Source organism: Monomorium pharaonis, chromosome 1, assembly GCF_013373865.1.
Source record: "Monomorium pharaonis isolate MP-MQ-018 chromosome 1, ASM1337386v2, whole genome shotgun sequence".
NCBI classification, from domain to species: Eukaryota; Metazoa; Arthropoda; class Insecta; order Hymenoptera; family Formicidae; genus Monomorium; species Monomorium pharaonis.
The window spans coordinates 54,746-71,191 of record NC_050467.1 but is presented as its reverse complement, the minus strand read 5'-3'; the positions used below and the strand labels follow the sequence as shown (position 1 = coordinate 71,191).

The window sequence follows — 16,446 nt, the reverse complement described above, 5'->3', positions numbered from 1 at the left end:
GTCGTCTGCGGAATTTCTTGACGAGTTATTCTTCGACGTTTTTTTCTTCCTTTTACGATGAATGTTAAACCATTGGCTGAACGAAGGAAGTTGGCAAACTTAAGTTGGCGGGTCAAGATACGTCGAACTTTGCGAAAAAAGTTTACATTTTCTTTTAAATTCTTTCGCGTACTCATGGGATTGGTTCTCTTTAGAGATTAAGCACATCAATCGAGTCTCGATCAACTTCATGTGCTAGTAATGCATAAGTATAATGAAGTTTTCAATAAAATTGTTCAAAAAATTTTACGTTAAATTTTATTTCTTTCTAGATTTTTAAACGATGTGATCATCGTTCATAGATTTTTAACGTTGAAAATTGTTACTGTATTGGTTACAAGTCAATAAAATATTTTTTAATTGTTATTTTTATAGTAACTATTAAAAAACATGGATGATACATTTACATTTTGCTTCTTGACTAATTTTAAATTGAAATAAAGGTCTAACTCTAACTGTAGAATTTTATTTTTAAACCGTTCACTTGAAGATTAAATGAGAGCATCGTAAAAGTAACAATTCAACCTCGAAAAGAATATAGATTGTTCGAATTTTTTTTCTTTATTCACACAAGAAAATTTTTCCCATCATTTTAATACTAAAGAGAGAATTGCGAAAGAACGAGGGAAAACTTAGAATTACTTTCTAGCAAAGCCTCATAATTACACATGTTTGTTAAAACTTATTCTACTACACAGCGTTTATGATAAAACGATCTGATTAATAAATATTTTCGGTAATTGTGTTTAACAAATAAATATTAAGTATAATATTCTAAAGCAATTTTCGATTTTTCATTTTTAAGTGTAATTTTTAATGTAAAGCTGTTATTACCGAAAGGTATAATACTTAGTAAATAAGTTTTCTTGAAAATAATTCGAGCAATAACTAAGCAGGTTTATCAGCCACTTGTTAGAAGGCTGTGGAAAGTGCGAAAAATGAATATTTATTCAACGACAGGAGATACTTAGTTTCTGTTGCGACGCGCTATTAATAAAGGTGCTATCGCGGAAGAACGAGGCTAAGCCGGAAAAAACGGTTGCAACGGAGGGAAAAACGTAGGAACTTCCACCCTCTCAAGAAACATCACGCGCCAGCCATTCGATGCAAAAAAGATTCATGCGACGATTTCCGAGATTACTTTGCAAATTGCTTGTAATCATAATTACATTACGCAGATACAAATGAAAGAGCCTAATGCTGATTATGCGCGTATACATAATGAATGTTAAATATTTTAGAACGAGCTTAGAAAATTAGTCTGAAAGGATCTTGATACACATTTCTGAACAAAAGAAAATTCGATCAATAATGGCAAAATTTTTCAGTGAAAAATTATTCCATACTATAAAAGAGAAAAAAGTAAAGATCTATGGCTAATCACAACCTCTGAGAGTTCAAATACACGCGACTTCTAATGGACATGGTAGTAACATATTTTTCATAGACTAAGCAATTAAAGAGGCGTGCTTCAAAGGATCAAACGCTTCAAAGAGGCAGAAAAGTGAAAAAAAATGCCCATGGCGCTTGCATGTTGGTCGGCGCGCGTGTGCCAGATGCATAAGAACCGCAAACAGTCCACTATTGATCCCCTTAAAAATATCTGGAAATTGGCGTGGTAATGGCCGAGGCTCTGTTAGAGATAAGTCGCGCTGCTAAACGCGCTTTTGTTACTGGAGACATATTTTTCGCCAACTCACCAACCAACGACGCGGCTGTGGCAAACTTTCACGTCTGGGATGGTGAGACTTTTCTGTACAAAGAAAAGATAAAGCTAACCACATACACATACACACACGCGCGCGCGCACACATGGGAGGGAAGTATGGGAGAATTCTAGCGTAAGAAGTACGATAAATTGACCATTGAGATATAATGCGGAAGTAATGTGTTTGATGATTTAAAGGGTAGAAGTTTATCGCGACCTTGCTTGTATTGAAAAGATTCTTGAGTAAATATCCAACTAAAGTACATTTCAAAAAGATAATTAATTTAAATTTACAGTCAATGCAATTGCAATGATTTGGTCAATGAGAGAATATTATTTTTCAAAATTATACAACATGTTAACTGAGATTCTTTGTTTGAGAAATTTCAAACATTTGTCTGTACAAACTGTTGCAAAATGCATTACGTGCTATTTGTCAAAGTCATGTTAGTATTATCTAATAAGAATATCATAAGAGTATTTATTATGTGCTATTATAAAAATAGCACAAAAGTTATTTATCAAGCGAACCAATCCCAAAAAATTAGAATAAATCCGACACGATCTGTATTTCCCGATCGTCCTGCGCAAATTCCAGGATACCGCTGCGACTCGATCGCCCTTCTCTCCCCCGTCCTTTACCGCCCCTTTCTCACCTCACCGTCGGATCAATGCACCCCTGCAGGTGCAGTCGGCGACGGCGTTCGAAGGAGTATTGCACACTGCACTTTCGCTCGTTTTCAGAACGTGGCTAAAGGGCCCAAGGACTCGTCGTCCTCACAACACGAACAGCTGAAGAATTCGCTTTTCCCTCAGCCGACGTGATAACGCCCGATATTAAATCGCCTCTCGCTACACACAATCACAAAATAATCACGTCACATGATATATTAGCCACAGATCGCGCTTTCTTCTTTTCTCTAACTGATGAAACACCATTTTCACTCTCTAATCCATCCCTGTCTTTTCCAATTGCTTTTCTCGAATTCGCACATTCCTTCGTTTATTGGCCAAGAGCCAAAAGCAACACGAGACCGGCACGTACGCACGACTTGTGAAATATAGTTTCACTAATTTTGAAAAAAAAGTGGCTTTGATTGGTCAATAAATTGGTACAAAGCTGATAATGACTTTTATAGACTAATAATGGTCTTATTTGTTGCAATTACCAGTAACTTATTAAAATAACAAATTTAATCTTGCTTCGAATATCATCTAAACAACTCGATTTCGTTGATAATTATACTGATTCATGGACCTGAAGAAGATTCATATCAATATATATATATACTATATCACAATTGTTTACAGATCCAGGAACCATTATATTATTGCTATAGTACCGTTTTATTAGTATACAAGGAAGTGTAAATTTTTCAAGTATTAAATTCTCAAATTTTTAAATTTTCCAGATACTGTCTCTTGAATTCCTAATAACGATAATTTTCATCTTTTCTCAAACATTTTAAATCAAAGATTATTTTTATTTATAAGCTGTTTCCACGGTTCTTGAAATTTTACAAATTTGCAAGTCCTAAATGCTTGTCCTCTTCGCTAAACCCACTAGTTACACAGTCTCGCACTCGCGCAAACTTGAAATAAAAATAACTATACGCAAGTCAACGAACTGTCGACATCATCGATACCGCGATAATTCATACAACCGACAGTTATTCGGGCTGACTTTCGATAAGCGTCCTGAAGAAATCCCACGCGTCCTCTTCCCGCGATCACCTGCCTGGCCTAACTGGTTGAACGCTACTCGCAGGGAAATGCGAGAATCTACGCGCGCACACCTCGGTCGAGCACGAGCGTCGAACCTGGACGTACCCATCGCCGACACCACGGCACGGGAGCAGCCAATGGGATCGCGCGATCTCAGCCGCATTGGCGGTGCGTGAGAGAGCTCGCGGACAAGGGAAACACACGCGGCATCCCTCCGCATCGAATCCATGTTATCCTATAAGGTCTGGTAGACCAATTTCATCCCCTATCGCGATCGATCGATACCCTCGTCGATACGTTATTGGACCCGATTAAGTGAATTGAAACGAACGTTGATAAAACTGTGTGAATTGGGACAATTAAAAATCTAAAATTAAATCTCTTATAAATTCTCAATGAAGTAGCAGTTATTTGCGACAGACCTATGACCTCTAACCCAGACTTATGAGCTCATTCTTATTCGGCGAGATCTTATGAGAAACTCGTACTATCAACAGCGATGTCAGGCCAAAATTAATCTGTTTAAACATATTACTCGCTTATAGTAGATACTACGCATTCCTGTCACTTAACTCAATACATTTAATAATGATTGAATCATAAAATTTAAATAAAATTATAATTTTCAGGTAAATTTTAAATGTTCTTAATAAATTTCAAACAATGATCATTCTATAGAAAGTAATAGAATATAATTTTGTATTAAAACACAACGTAATTAATCATGTAACCGAATATAAAGGCAAAACGAATAGTTAAGTTAATTTAGCATAAAAGTAAGAAAATGTAGTTTTTAATGTAAACTTTTAAATTGAGTAATTAAAATTAAATAGATCGTTAACGCCACAGAGATCATCGAAATCAGTCACGCGTACGAGCAGCCGCAATCGGAGTCCTCGTGAACTTTCGACCTTAAAGACACTACGCTCCTCTAGCAGACTTTCAATTTCTTTTTCAAAAAGTTCTTCAAAAACATTAGCATTGAATATCCCCGCAGTTAAAAATATTAAATCACTCGAATATTTGATCTGTTTAGAGCAAATCCTAAATATTATGAAAAATTAAAGAAATTTATTTATGATATTTCTTATTCAGCCTCGCGTAATCTAGCGATATCCTGATAAGTAGTTCAAGAAAAGTATTTAATTTATTACCGTGCATGTATGTATATATGCATTGTGTATGTAAGTGATAATATCTCTCACACATCCCTCGATCCTAATATTTAACTTCACAAGTTATATATTATCAAATTGATAGGATTCACGCGTAAAATCGTTTTCGAAAATGCAATACCTCAATCTAACATAATAGATCTTAAATAAATTAAAAGCTTTGCACTCCTCAATATTAACACATAGAGATCTGAAAACATTTACCATAGGAAATTACACACTCTTGCGGCTTTCAATCCGCGAATTAATGACATCCTGACACCAAAAAAAAAAAGATTTCATAATCATCGACGATCTCGAACGATGACCGGCATCGTTCGACGCTCGATCGAAGCGTTAAAGTCTTCCGGCCGGTTTCGCAGCATCTACCGCGTGCCATCCACGGGGTATCCGCATCCCCGCGAGACAATCCCTTTCATCGTGGAAGAACACTGAAAGAGTGGCGTATTGCCCCATGACTATCGCGCGGTCTAACCACAAAGTTTTCTATACCGAAACTACTTGAGAAGGGCTGCCTACCGAAAGTCGTGCGTGCGTGCCGGCGCGCTTTTTACCACAAATTAGCCGAAAGTGCGTGAAATTTCCCGATACGACGAACTGATGAGGGATGCTGGCGAAAGTGGACTCGGGCGAATAGGAAACGGGATGGGGGAAGGGTGATGGTGGTGGTGGTGGTGGCAGGGGGTATCGTGGCGTCGTGCGTAAATTATGGTTCGTGGGAAAAGGCACCCCGACTCTCGAGAGAAACGGGCGGCCACGAGACTCCCGCGCGGAGCCCAACGTTTCGCCTCACTGCCGGGCTCACTGCAGGCTCTGACGCACCAGAGCAGAGCCTGCCACCTCCTGTGCGCGCCACCCCCTGGTCGAGAGCGCGCCAGCCGCCTACCCATTCCGCCCTCCACCCTATAGCTACTACCTGCCGGTCTACCGGCTCACCCTCTTTCCCTGCTTTCCCTATACTCCAGCTTCCCATCGCGCTTACCTCTCGTCATCCCTTCCCGGTGAAACCTCCCTTTCCTAACCCCCCGACGCAACGCCATCGTCAACCGCCGCTGCTTGTCGTACACCCTCCGTTATATGCCCTCATGACCCTGCCATTCTTCGCTACGAGAAAAAATTGAAAAAAGATGGACCGATCAGCAGGTTGTGACACACAGATTGTATGTAAAATATAAGAAAAAGGAGTTCCGAAAGACTCGAATAAATACAAGGAAAATGTCAAAAAATTATATTTATCATTTTCTTTCTTCAGGCTAAATCTCATTAAACTTGATTCTATGACAATTTGGGTAACACTTCAGACTTACGTCATTCTTTTAGTTAATACTTCACATAATCACCTACAGCATGATTCAATATTGCTAATCCTAACTCGTATTTATCGTACTTTTGTTAAAAGCTTACAAGCAAAAACTAATTTTGAGAAATAGATGAATTTTGAGAAAAAAATTACTTTTTTAATCGCAATTTTAAAAAGTCAGATAATTTTAGGACACTAAATTGTTTTTTAATTTAAAAAACCAATTTAGTAGTTGAGGTAAAATTAAATCAATTCAATAGTTAAGGTAAAACCTTATGTATACGTATTAATATATAGTCTTCAAAATTTGTAACAACTAAATCTTGAATCTTACAGTAACAATTATCAATAGTTGCAAATTAATTAAAAATTATTATGTTAATATATACATATATGTATTATAATATTTATAAAATGTACATTAAATTATTATTATAAATCGGAAGTAAGAGGTTTTAGAAATGTTAGCTAAATTTGTGCCTTTACCAATTTTCAATACTATTCGTTCAATCTATTTTTACAAATACATTTGCTTATTAAATAGCCATGTATTGAACATTTAATCATTATCTATTAATCAATAAATTATAATTAATTGCAAAAATCATAAATAATCATGCGTTTTACTTCAATTCATAATTTCATATCCGAGAACAGTAATGAATAAATTCATTCATTTCATTCTCAACAATTTCATGTGTTATATGGTGAACATATATCTTAGAAGATTTCCCCGGATAACATGTTAGATAAAGAACTTATAAATATCCCCCATGCTTAATATCGATTTTTACTTTACTTTATACATTATAAATACAAATTTCAAGAAAATAGAAACCACGAAAGTATAGACTTTATAAACCTTCTACATAATATATTCACTATATATCTACTATCCTTTTATCTTGCTATCCATTTGTCCATTCGACTAACTCTATCAACGTGATGCACTATATCAACTTACACGTTGCTCCGTATGTATCGCTTCCGCCGCCAGAATACTAAACATCAACCCATTTTGCCGAATCTCTAGGGATCATCGGGATTCTCACGCTACTCTCTGAAACACATTCCATCAGTATACAAAATCAGATATTTTATAGAAAAATTGGATATCCATATCAAAAATATTTACAAAACAACTTATTTTCAATAGTACTTATTAAAGTTTTTTTAATAAATTGGATTTAATTATGGCAAATTTTTTTTTACTTTTAAGTATAATATAATAATTTATAAAATATAACAATTTATAAAAGTAATGTAAATTTTTCATATTTTATGTGCTATTATATAGTTCCTAAATTTCCTTTTACAGATTTTTCTCGCAAAGAGAAAGATTTAAAAAAGTATCTACTTCATAAAAAAGATTTATTAAACTAGAAGATCAATATTATAGGAATTATCAAGAAAAATTTTTTTTACATTTTATACAGATACGAGAACAATTTACTGTTACTAATTTTTAAAAATGACGAATGCGATCAGAGTTTCGACAGGTGTATGGAGAAGCAGGAATGAAAAGATAGGAAGGGAAGATTGCAATTTCCGGAAGGTAATCGCTAATGTACATGTCGAGTATTTAGCAGAAATATCGCACATGTGATAATTCCTAATGGCTATTAATTGAAAAAACAGTGTATGATGTTTCAATTAATAATAAAAAAAACTGTTGCTTATAACTATTGTAATCTGTAAAACTTTAGAGATTGGTATTAAATATCAGGAATCAATAAACTAAGAAATATACAAGATATCAAACATGAACAAACTGGAAAAAAAAACATTTATTTTACGTGAATTTTTTATTTTTTTTTTTTTAATTTAATTAAAATATATTATTAGATAATTATACGTTGGCAATATATGATTAATGATTTTCGACGAGAAATCATATTTAAAGAAAAATGAAAAGAAATATTTTTATTTCTTCATTACTATTTTATTCGTTTACTAAACCGCGCTAATCGACCGCATTTTTGTTTCGCTTGTGAAATCGTTTGACGCTTGCGTGGCGTTCTGTCATATCAAGCAATCAAGCTCATGCGAATCGATTAGCAGAATTGTAGAGCAATGTATAAAATCAAGATTACATTTCATTTTGTGAACAGACATTATCCTTTGCTCTACGTTATACATACTTAAAAATCAAATCTTTCGAATTAAAATATTAATATACCCGGATTTAATTTCTAATGTGTAGAACAAGAAACAGTATATGTGTAACAAGAGTTAATTTCATTTTTTATTTTACTCCACATATAAATATACATGTAGCAGTCACAAGTCAAATTTTGTATATATGGATTTACATGCGCACGGTTACGTACATGTACATGGCCGATATTTAAATCATGTTGGTTTATTGAACAACGTAACATTCAATCAATGAGTTCGTACTTTTCATATCATAGAGTTTTATATGATCTGCTACAATTATTAATTGTTCTTTCATTCATTAAAAAAAATGTTAAATTTTTTTATTGTAAATATAATCTTATCAATGATAGGAAGAGAAAAAAGGCAGAAAGACTTTAAATTAGCATAAATGTGGTTGCATTTATATATAATTCTCATGAATTCCTAGTAAATGTTTGATCAATGTCATTCACTTTTTTGAGATAATAAAGCGATTTGTACATCATTTATCATGTTTTAACATAGGATAACATTAATACCAATATGTTCAACTTTTATGACTTTTTATGTCAAAATTTTACTAAATGTTTTGTAAATTCATATCTTTGCTCATTAATCATTAATCTTATTAATCATTAATATAAATTATTTTTAAAATTCTATGGAAATTGGAATTTTTCAAAAACTTATGTAATTCTTCTGCGACATTCATATATATATTAATTGTCCAAAGTTTATATATAATTGAATAGCGTTCGATTTAGTTTGTTCTTAAAAGAGCTAATTTGTATTGTGCTAGCAGTAAAGATAATACAACAATAAAATAAAGCGACAGTGGCTTATTGAGAAAAAAGGGAATACGATGAAACATGTACTGTCCGAGATCAATAATCTTGTACAGAATCGTAATTGTTATACGGAGGCTGGTCGGGACGACCCTCCGGAATTCGGTATTTCTCCTCCACTTCCTGATCGTTATCGTCTTCATACTTGACCGCGGTGAAGTATGAGCCCGACGTTGCAAATGTATTAGTGTAGTCTGGATAATCTAAAAGATAATTTAACATTCGTATATCCAATTTTACGTTAATCTTTTTAAAACCAAATTTATTTGTCAAAAATTTACCGTCCAATGGTTCTTCCTTAATACGGATCTCTTTCGTATCCTCGTCTTGACGATCACCACGATCCTTTCTATCCCGACGATCACGATCTCTGTCTCGTTTGTCTCGTTTACGATCCCTATCGCGATCGCGATCGTTGCTTCGCGACCGCCGTCTTTTGCGATCCCGATCACGATCTCGATCACGATCCCTTCTGTCACGTGGACGTTCGATCTCTTCGATGTCAGGATCCGGCAATCGATCACGACTTCGCCTACGTCTACGTTCACGTGATCTACTTCTGGTCCTTCGCTTACGATCGCGCGATCTGCGACGTTCCCTATCCAAACGGTCACGATCTCTATAACACAAAATTAAACAATGTATATTTTATATATAAATCTTATTACTCATTATTTCACTTTATACTTACCTGTCTCTATCCAGGCCACGTCCCGAGGTTTCTCTCTCACGTTCCAAACGATATCGCTCCCGTTCTCTTTCGTTATCTTCCCGTCCTGAATGTTTGATGTTGACGTCAGGACCACCTCTACGAGTACCACCTAAGCCACCGCCAAGTCTTCGAGGCAACCAACCCTTCACTGTTCTTGCCCGCTCAACGTCAACTAATACTCTGCGGCCGTCTATTTTCTTACCATCAGCATGCTTATATGCAGCTAAAAGATACCGATCAGAAATTACTGTTCGCCAACAAATTTATGCGCCTAAATGATTATGTCTACAAAGTCTATGTCCCAACGAAAGGGCAAACTTCGAAAAACCTAACACAATGGAATAATTCCTGGAATTGCGGATCCCAAAATCGGCCGATATCAAGATCCTAAATTATCGAAATCGAGCGTTACTGGAATCCAAAATCGTTTATTAACAAGCAAACATTCCACGATTCTCCAAGTCACTGATCCTCGAATTCATGGGTCTTCGAATATATATCCCAAGACTCACAGAGTTTCGAAGAGATAGCTTCCAGAATTTTCTAGTATCAAACTATAGGTCATATAGTCTAATAATTTTCGAATCTACGGAACCTTGAAAAAAATCAGGAAGCCATCTGAATCTACACAGATCCTCAGATTTGCGGACTATCTGAACATAAGAAATTTCTAGTCTACGTCCGTAATTTCCGTAAAATCTGCAAATTCTAAAGATCATAAACCTAGCTTTGTTCAGCCGAGGATTAAAAAGTTTCTAAATACAATTGAAAGCCTCAATATGCAAATTAAATGTATTCCTAAGTTTAAAAAATCACTGGTTCCGCAGATCCATTTTCAAAGAAATATTCCAGATATCTATTCAAATAGGGAATCGTAATAAGAAGAAAAGAGTCGACAATTTGCTTGCAACGTTGCAGGATAAAGTGGAATGGGAACTGCACTCGTTTGAAAGAACGATAAACCTTAAAAGAGATTCATAAATCTCAAGTCGGTTACGACATTACGCTGTTTCGCTGGATATCTTGAGAAGAAGTACTTGTTAAAGTACCGAGGAAAATATTTCCATCTGAATCGCCAATATCAATTGTTGCAACAGAATCAATCAGATTGTAATTGTTGTTGATATTGCAGACGATGTTGAAAACGAAGTAATCATATGAGCTGCAGCCGATCGTGCGTACATCCACTTACCGGCGTGTGTCGTTTTACTATGTAAAATGAAAGTAAAACATTTAATGTTTGGCATTAGCAAAATAACACACGTATTTCTCCAAATTACAAAAGATTGTCGTCGTAGTTCATCAGGTAAAATTCTTAAAACTTTTTTTTTTTAAATATTAAAATGTTATCGGCGCTCGAAATTATTCGAACGTTTTCTTATAAACATGAGAATTAAACTTTTAAATAAAGAACAGTACAAATTTTATCACAATACGTTTATATCGTAAATGACATATTAATAACTTTTTTAAACATATTATTTCCAAGGATTTTAGAATAACAATCTCAAAATTCAATAACCCAAAATGCATTTTACAATGTAAAACGAGAATGCGTCACAAGCCGTAGCTACAACTGAACGACGATCGGAAGCAAGAAATGCTCCGGACTTTAAAGCAGCTTAAAACTACTTGTTTATGATCCAAAAAAAGTATAGCAAATACAAAAAATACCTACCGCGGCTACTTACGTACGGAAGTTAACACAAAGCTTAGAGGTACGGTCTAACGTGAAATGAACTCGTAAGAGACTCGCGAAGAGACTACTCATTGCGAAGATGCCCAGTCTTCATACGTTCGTTCGTTCGTTCGTTCAATCTCCGAAGAGGTTTACATTGCATTTACCTGGTGCGCTTTTCTTTCGTTTTACTTACGACCAAACCGTGCGCATTTCGTATATACTTATGTGTTATAGTGATCTAGCGGTAGGTTACATTTAGCGTAATGTTAAAGGCAAATGTGCCTTCGCTGCACTAATTCAATATCTCCCTGACTCAAGAGAAAGACAGAGAGAGAGAGAAAGAAACAGGAAGTGTCGTTTATTGGTCGTTATTTCCCGTGTCGCATATTGCACGATCGTAGATCCGAAGATCCAACTTTATAAATCAAAGCCTACGGTATTTTTAGATTTTCTAGATATTTTGGTGTTCAAAAATTTTAGAATCAACGAAGGCCAGATATCTACAATTTCGATGATTCAAAAAATTAGGATCCAAAGACTCTACAATCCGCAAGTGCTACATGTACGTTACACGAAATTATGTTTTCGCAAAAAGTGACATTATAAAACAAGAAACCGATGCCGAATAAACAAAAATTAGTATTCTATATCGAAATTGATGTTCAAGGACTTGTTTTAAATGTTAAATCATTTTTTCCAACAGATCTCGAATAAAAATCGGATTTCCTTGAACCATAGTACTTATTTAAAGAAATAGTTTTACCGCTTATTTTTTTATACTTTATATTATACTCTTCCTACACATTTCCGACTTTTAAATTTTATGTTTACGACTATTAATAGATTATTTTGATACATACAAATCAAGAAAAAATTACGTATGTATGTATATATATATATATATATATATATATATATATATATATATATATATATAATTGTTATCGATCATGACACGGTTTTTCAGAAATTAATTTAATCCCTATATTTCGTGATGGTATTTTCAAAAATATACAAAATGTGTACGCGACAATTAATAAAATAAAATCTAAAAATGCACTTTACGATAAAATTCTCAAAAAAAGCGAGTAGGGCTACCTGCACTAGTTTTATATAAATGCAATAATACATACCGTCGAATGTATATGTAAATTTATTTTAGGATATGAACATCATGGCACTAGAAAACCTATTGCCATTCTACGACATGAAGGTAGAAATAAATGCTGAGATATACAAAAATTTTAATTTTTCTACCTTCAAGCCACAGAATAATAATTGTATCATGAAATATTCTGTTATTTGTGTCTGAAAAATGAGAAATACATGTGCAAAATACTCTAAGTTATAGGTTCATTGAATTCAGTTATAAATGGGTAATGTTTGTCCCTGAACCTTTATCCTAAAGGCCCACCAATCAATTTCAATGTAGAATGCTAACTTTCATGCGATTCTTGGATCCATAGACACTGTCCGTAAATTTTACGACTTATAGATGTTCTACAAGTCTATTACAGCATAATGACTTCTAGGATCCATAGATCCATGAACCCATGAACAGTTTTAATGGGACATGTTCTAAGAGAAAAAAACGTCATTCAAATATGTGTATGTATGTGTGTGTATTATATGTATACACACACACACACATCAAAATCCCGGGTCAGAAAATCCCGTAAACAGCCTTGTGTCATGACAAACACCCGTTATGATTCGATTGAAACCGCGCGTTACTCGACGAAATCAGACACGATAAATAGGATAAGCAAATAGACGCTAAACGTTGTTGTATGTTGGATCTTACCACACATACAAACCTATCTTATCAGGCAGGTTCAGGGATTTTGCATGGAATAGTGAACGGCACTAGTTGCCGGCAGCGGCCACCACGCTGTACCAAGAACAAGATAAAAACTGCATTAATCAAAGACAGCCAATAAACGTTCACGTCGTTTTTGTTTTGTTTGTTCGTTTCTCGTTTTTACCATATTTATACATTTACAGAACGGTATTCCTGCATGGGTGTGCGTATGATGGGGACCCCCCTCCCTAAACGGTACCGTCTAGTTTAAGTACCAATGAAAATGAGTAGCCCTAACTATAGCCCTGCCCCCCTAATAACTAGCTGGAAGTGACACTAAATAAGATGAAAATTCCAAACTATTCGGGGCTCGTTGAGCTTCGCGATAAATTTTTTTTTTTACCTTTCTAAGTTGTTGCTACTTACAGTGCATATCTCTTTCATGCTCATACTCAATGAAAGCATATCCTCTAGGCTTGCCATTAATTGTGTTATGTGTTACTACAATCTGTAAGATGAATCAAAACTTAAAAAATACACTTTTTGTGAAATTTTAAATAAGAAAATACCAATTTTTTGAAAAATATTCACCTTTTTTACTGGTCCATATACTTCAAATTCTCTTCTCAGTTTGGATTCTGAGGTGTCATAATTCTATACAAATAAAAGAAAAACATATTTAAGATGTATTCTATACAATAGTTTAATTATATACTTTTTTGTTTAGCATTATATAAATAAGATTTACAATTCGAGCTACAAAGAGAGTCTTGAAAGGGTCTGCTGTAACATTAGAAATGCCTGCTGGATCCCATACAGCAATTTCTTGTTCAAGTTTATATGCAACTTGCTCTGCACGTTCTCTTCGTCTACGCTCTAAACGTTCTTCTCGAGTCTCTACACGCACAGGTGGTGGAGTATCTTTAGGATCCTGTAAAAAGAATTTTCTATTTTATTTTTCTTCCATCATAATGTAACACATTTTAACAAATATTTTCCACGTTTCATTAAACAATATAACACTATTGCTATTACAAATTTGATTAAAATGTTTATTATATTTTTATTTTTTAGTAACTTCATGTACAGTAGCCTTCAGAATCATATGAAATTATAAGTTATTAGAAATAAAAATTTATTTTATACACTTAAAAATAACTGCAAGTGTTATGTATATCAATTTCTGCATCAATTTCTATGTACAAAATAAAATGATTTCAATTTATCCATCTATTTATCACATTGGCGTCATCGACTCGAAATCGATGATGCACATCGGGCAGAGTTTCATTATGATCCATGTGGTAATGAAAAAAGTGGTCAGTTTATAATACGAGGAAACAATCCATATGTATAAACAGGAGACAAATATATGCAAAAGAAATACACAGATGCTATTACGTTGAGAGAAATGCAATGTTCTTTCATTACCTCGAAATACTTGAGGAAGGCCCCGACGCCGGCGTAACCACTGTTCTTCTTCTCATGCGGAAGTTTGCTGACAGGTGGCAAATATGGAATCGGCTCGCGTGGTGAGAATAACGCTAACAAATTCGGTGGCAAGAATTGCGTCATTCTGATGAGATGCCGCGAATCACCGCACCACACTGTAATAATCTATTCACTAAATAAGTAAAACAAACGGCATCGAAGGCATTTTCTCAGCACTGGGCAAAATGGCGATTACCTCCGGCACTGCTGCCAGCGCCACCATGAGATGTCAAGGGCTGCGTTCAGAAACATCACGCAATTTAAGCTGTGACTTGAAGCGCCTCTACGTTCATAAAATATCGACATTGAGGCTAACTACGTAGCCAATAAATCCCATAGATAATATCTACGATTTTGTGGTTCTCTTCCGTGTTATAATCAAAAGTATAAGCAGAGGAACCTGAGAGCGCGGTCATCGCGTCGTTTTAGGTGTTTTCAGCGCCTCTATATGCACAAAATGTGCATATTGAACTATGTAGTTAAATATCTATGAATTCCGTAGGTAATGTGCATGACTTTTTGGGTTTCTTCTATGCTATGTCTACGTTTATTTGGTTCTGTTTTATGCTATACTATAAATTTTACAATTATATGCATTCATATTTTAAATCTGTTTTATGCAAATGTGCATAATCGTGTTCTATAAATGTGCAATACCACATATACATGATGACATAAATTCAAATAATTTATTTGATAAAAATTCACTCACCGATTGCTGTCGCTGCTCCTGATGCTGCTGCTGCTACTGCTACATTCCTTTTCAAGAATACCGAGTCGCTCATCCATGGATGCCGGCCGCTTTCTGCTGACATCATCCTGCTGTTCTCGAACCACATTAATAATGATCGCACATTAATAACAATCGCCCGATACTTTATTCGGCACTCCCGATATTACGGATATTATATCACACACGAGTAAAACGTAAACCGCGCGCGAGAATTTCACTTGGCGCGACCGTTACATTTGAAAAAATACGTGAAAAGTACGGCTCGTCTGATTGGCGGCGAATCAAAAAAGAAAATATGGCGGAAAAGTGCCATGTAATGATGCGTGACGTCACGAAACAAAACCCGAAAAAAGCGCCAAGAATTGTTTAAATGCACATGTCGAGGCACACTGAACAGAAATAAAGTAATTCACTCCCCGAGTTTTGTATCTTTGTATGATTGCACGACAACTAATAAAGTTCAATTATTGACACGATCGACATTCTGCCGAACGGATTACGTACACTCCTCGAGCGAATACGCGCACACGAAAACTTTGCGAAAATGGCGTGACATCACACTCAACTTTGTGGAAACGCAGGCCGAGGAAAGCGGTGAGAAAACCGTTCGAATGAAAATTACGCGCCGAGATACAACGGAGACAAATTCGTTTCGAGAATTTCGTATACTCGCACTCGACTAGTAGCACCAGTAGCACTTCACTTCATTGGCACTCGCGATATTCTACGCGATATTCTATTCAACAAACACTTTGCTCGAACGCGCACGCGACACCTTACTCGAAATCGAAGGCACGCACGACGCCGCGCTTTACACATGAATACGATGTTTGCTAGCACGGCGGCACAACACCATACCTGCACACAATTCGATTCTCAATACGCGAGACACGCAGAGACACGAACGGAAACGCACGGAGTCGACAGAGCGTCTAAGCGGCGCTGGGTGGCGTACGCGACTGGAGCGCGGAACAACGGAGCAATATGGCGGCAGCGGCGCAGGCGCGGCGAGTGGCGCCGACTAGCGCCGAGTACCGCCGAGTGTACCTACCAACGGTCACGTCCGCTGCTGCCGCCATGTTCCCTTACGCTCCAGC

The 16,446-nt window shown here is 35.7% G+C and overlaps 1 protein-coding gene and 1 long non-coding RNA gene across 4 annotated transcripts; both read right to left on the bottom strand.

Moving 5' to 3' along the window:
* Window positions 1-159: 159 nt before the first annotated feature.
* On the bottom strand, window positions 160-5,559 carry LOC118645879. Of its 3 annotated transcripts, XR_004963521.1 has the most exons (4): window positions 4,852-5,559; window positions 2,404-3,005; window positions 1,740-1,792; window positions 160-234 (listed from the first exon to the last, which is right to left on the bottom strand). It is a non-coding gene; the product is annotated as an uncharacterized LOC118645879 (long non-coding RNA). The 3 variants fall into 3 exon arrangements; XR_004963522.1 differs by lacking the exon at window positions 1,740-1,792 and having other exon boundaries at window positions 4,852-5,554; XR_004963520.1 differs by lacking the exon at window positions 160-234 and having other exon boundaries at window positions 591-1,792; window positions 4,852-5,553.
* Window positions 5,560-7,873: 2,314 nt separating this feature from the next.
* On the bottom strand, window positions 7,874-14,831 carry LOC105838360 (U1 small nuclear ribonucleoprotein 70 kDa). The gene is given in 9 exon segments (XM_028192060.2): window positions 7,874-9,134; window positions 9,213-9,550; window positions 9,623-9,866; window positions 13,142-13,168; window positions 13,171-13,215; window positions 13,552-13,633; window positions 13,717-13,779; window positions 13,874-14,056; window positions 14,557-14,831. Coding segments are annotated over 9 exon segments (1,290 nt in total). The 5' UTR covers window positions 14,701-14,831; the 3' UTR covers window positions 7,874-8,970.
* Window positions 14,832-16,446: the final 1,615 nt, after the last annotated feature.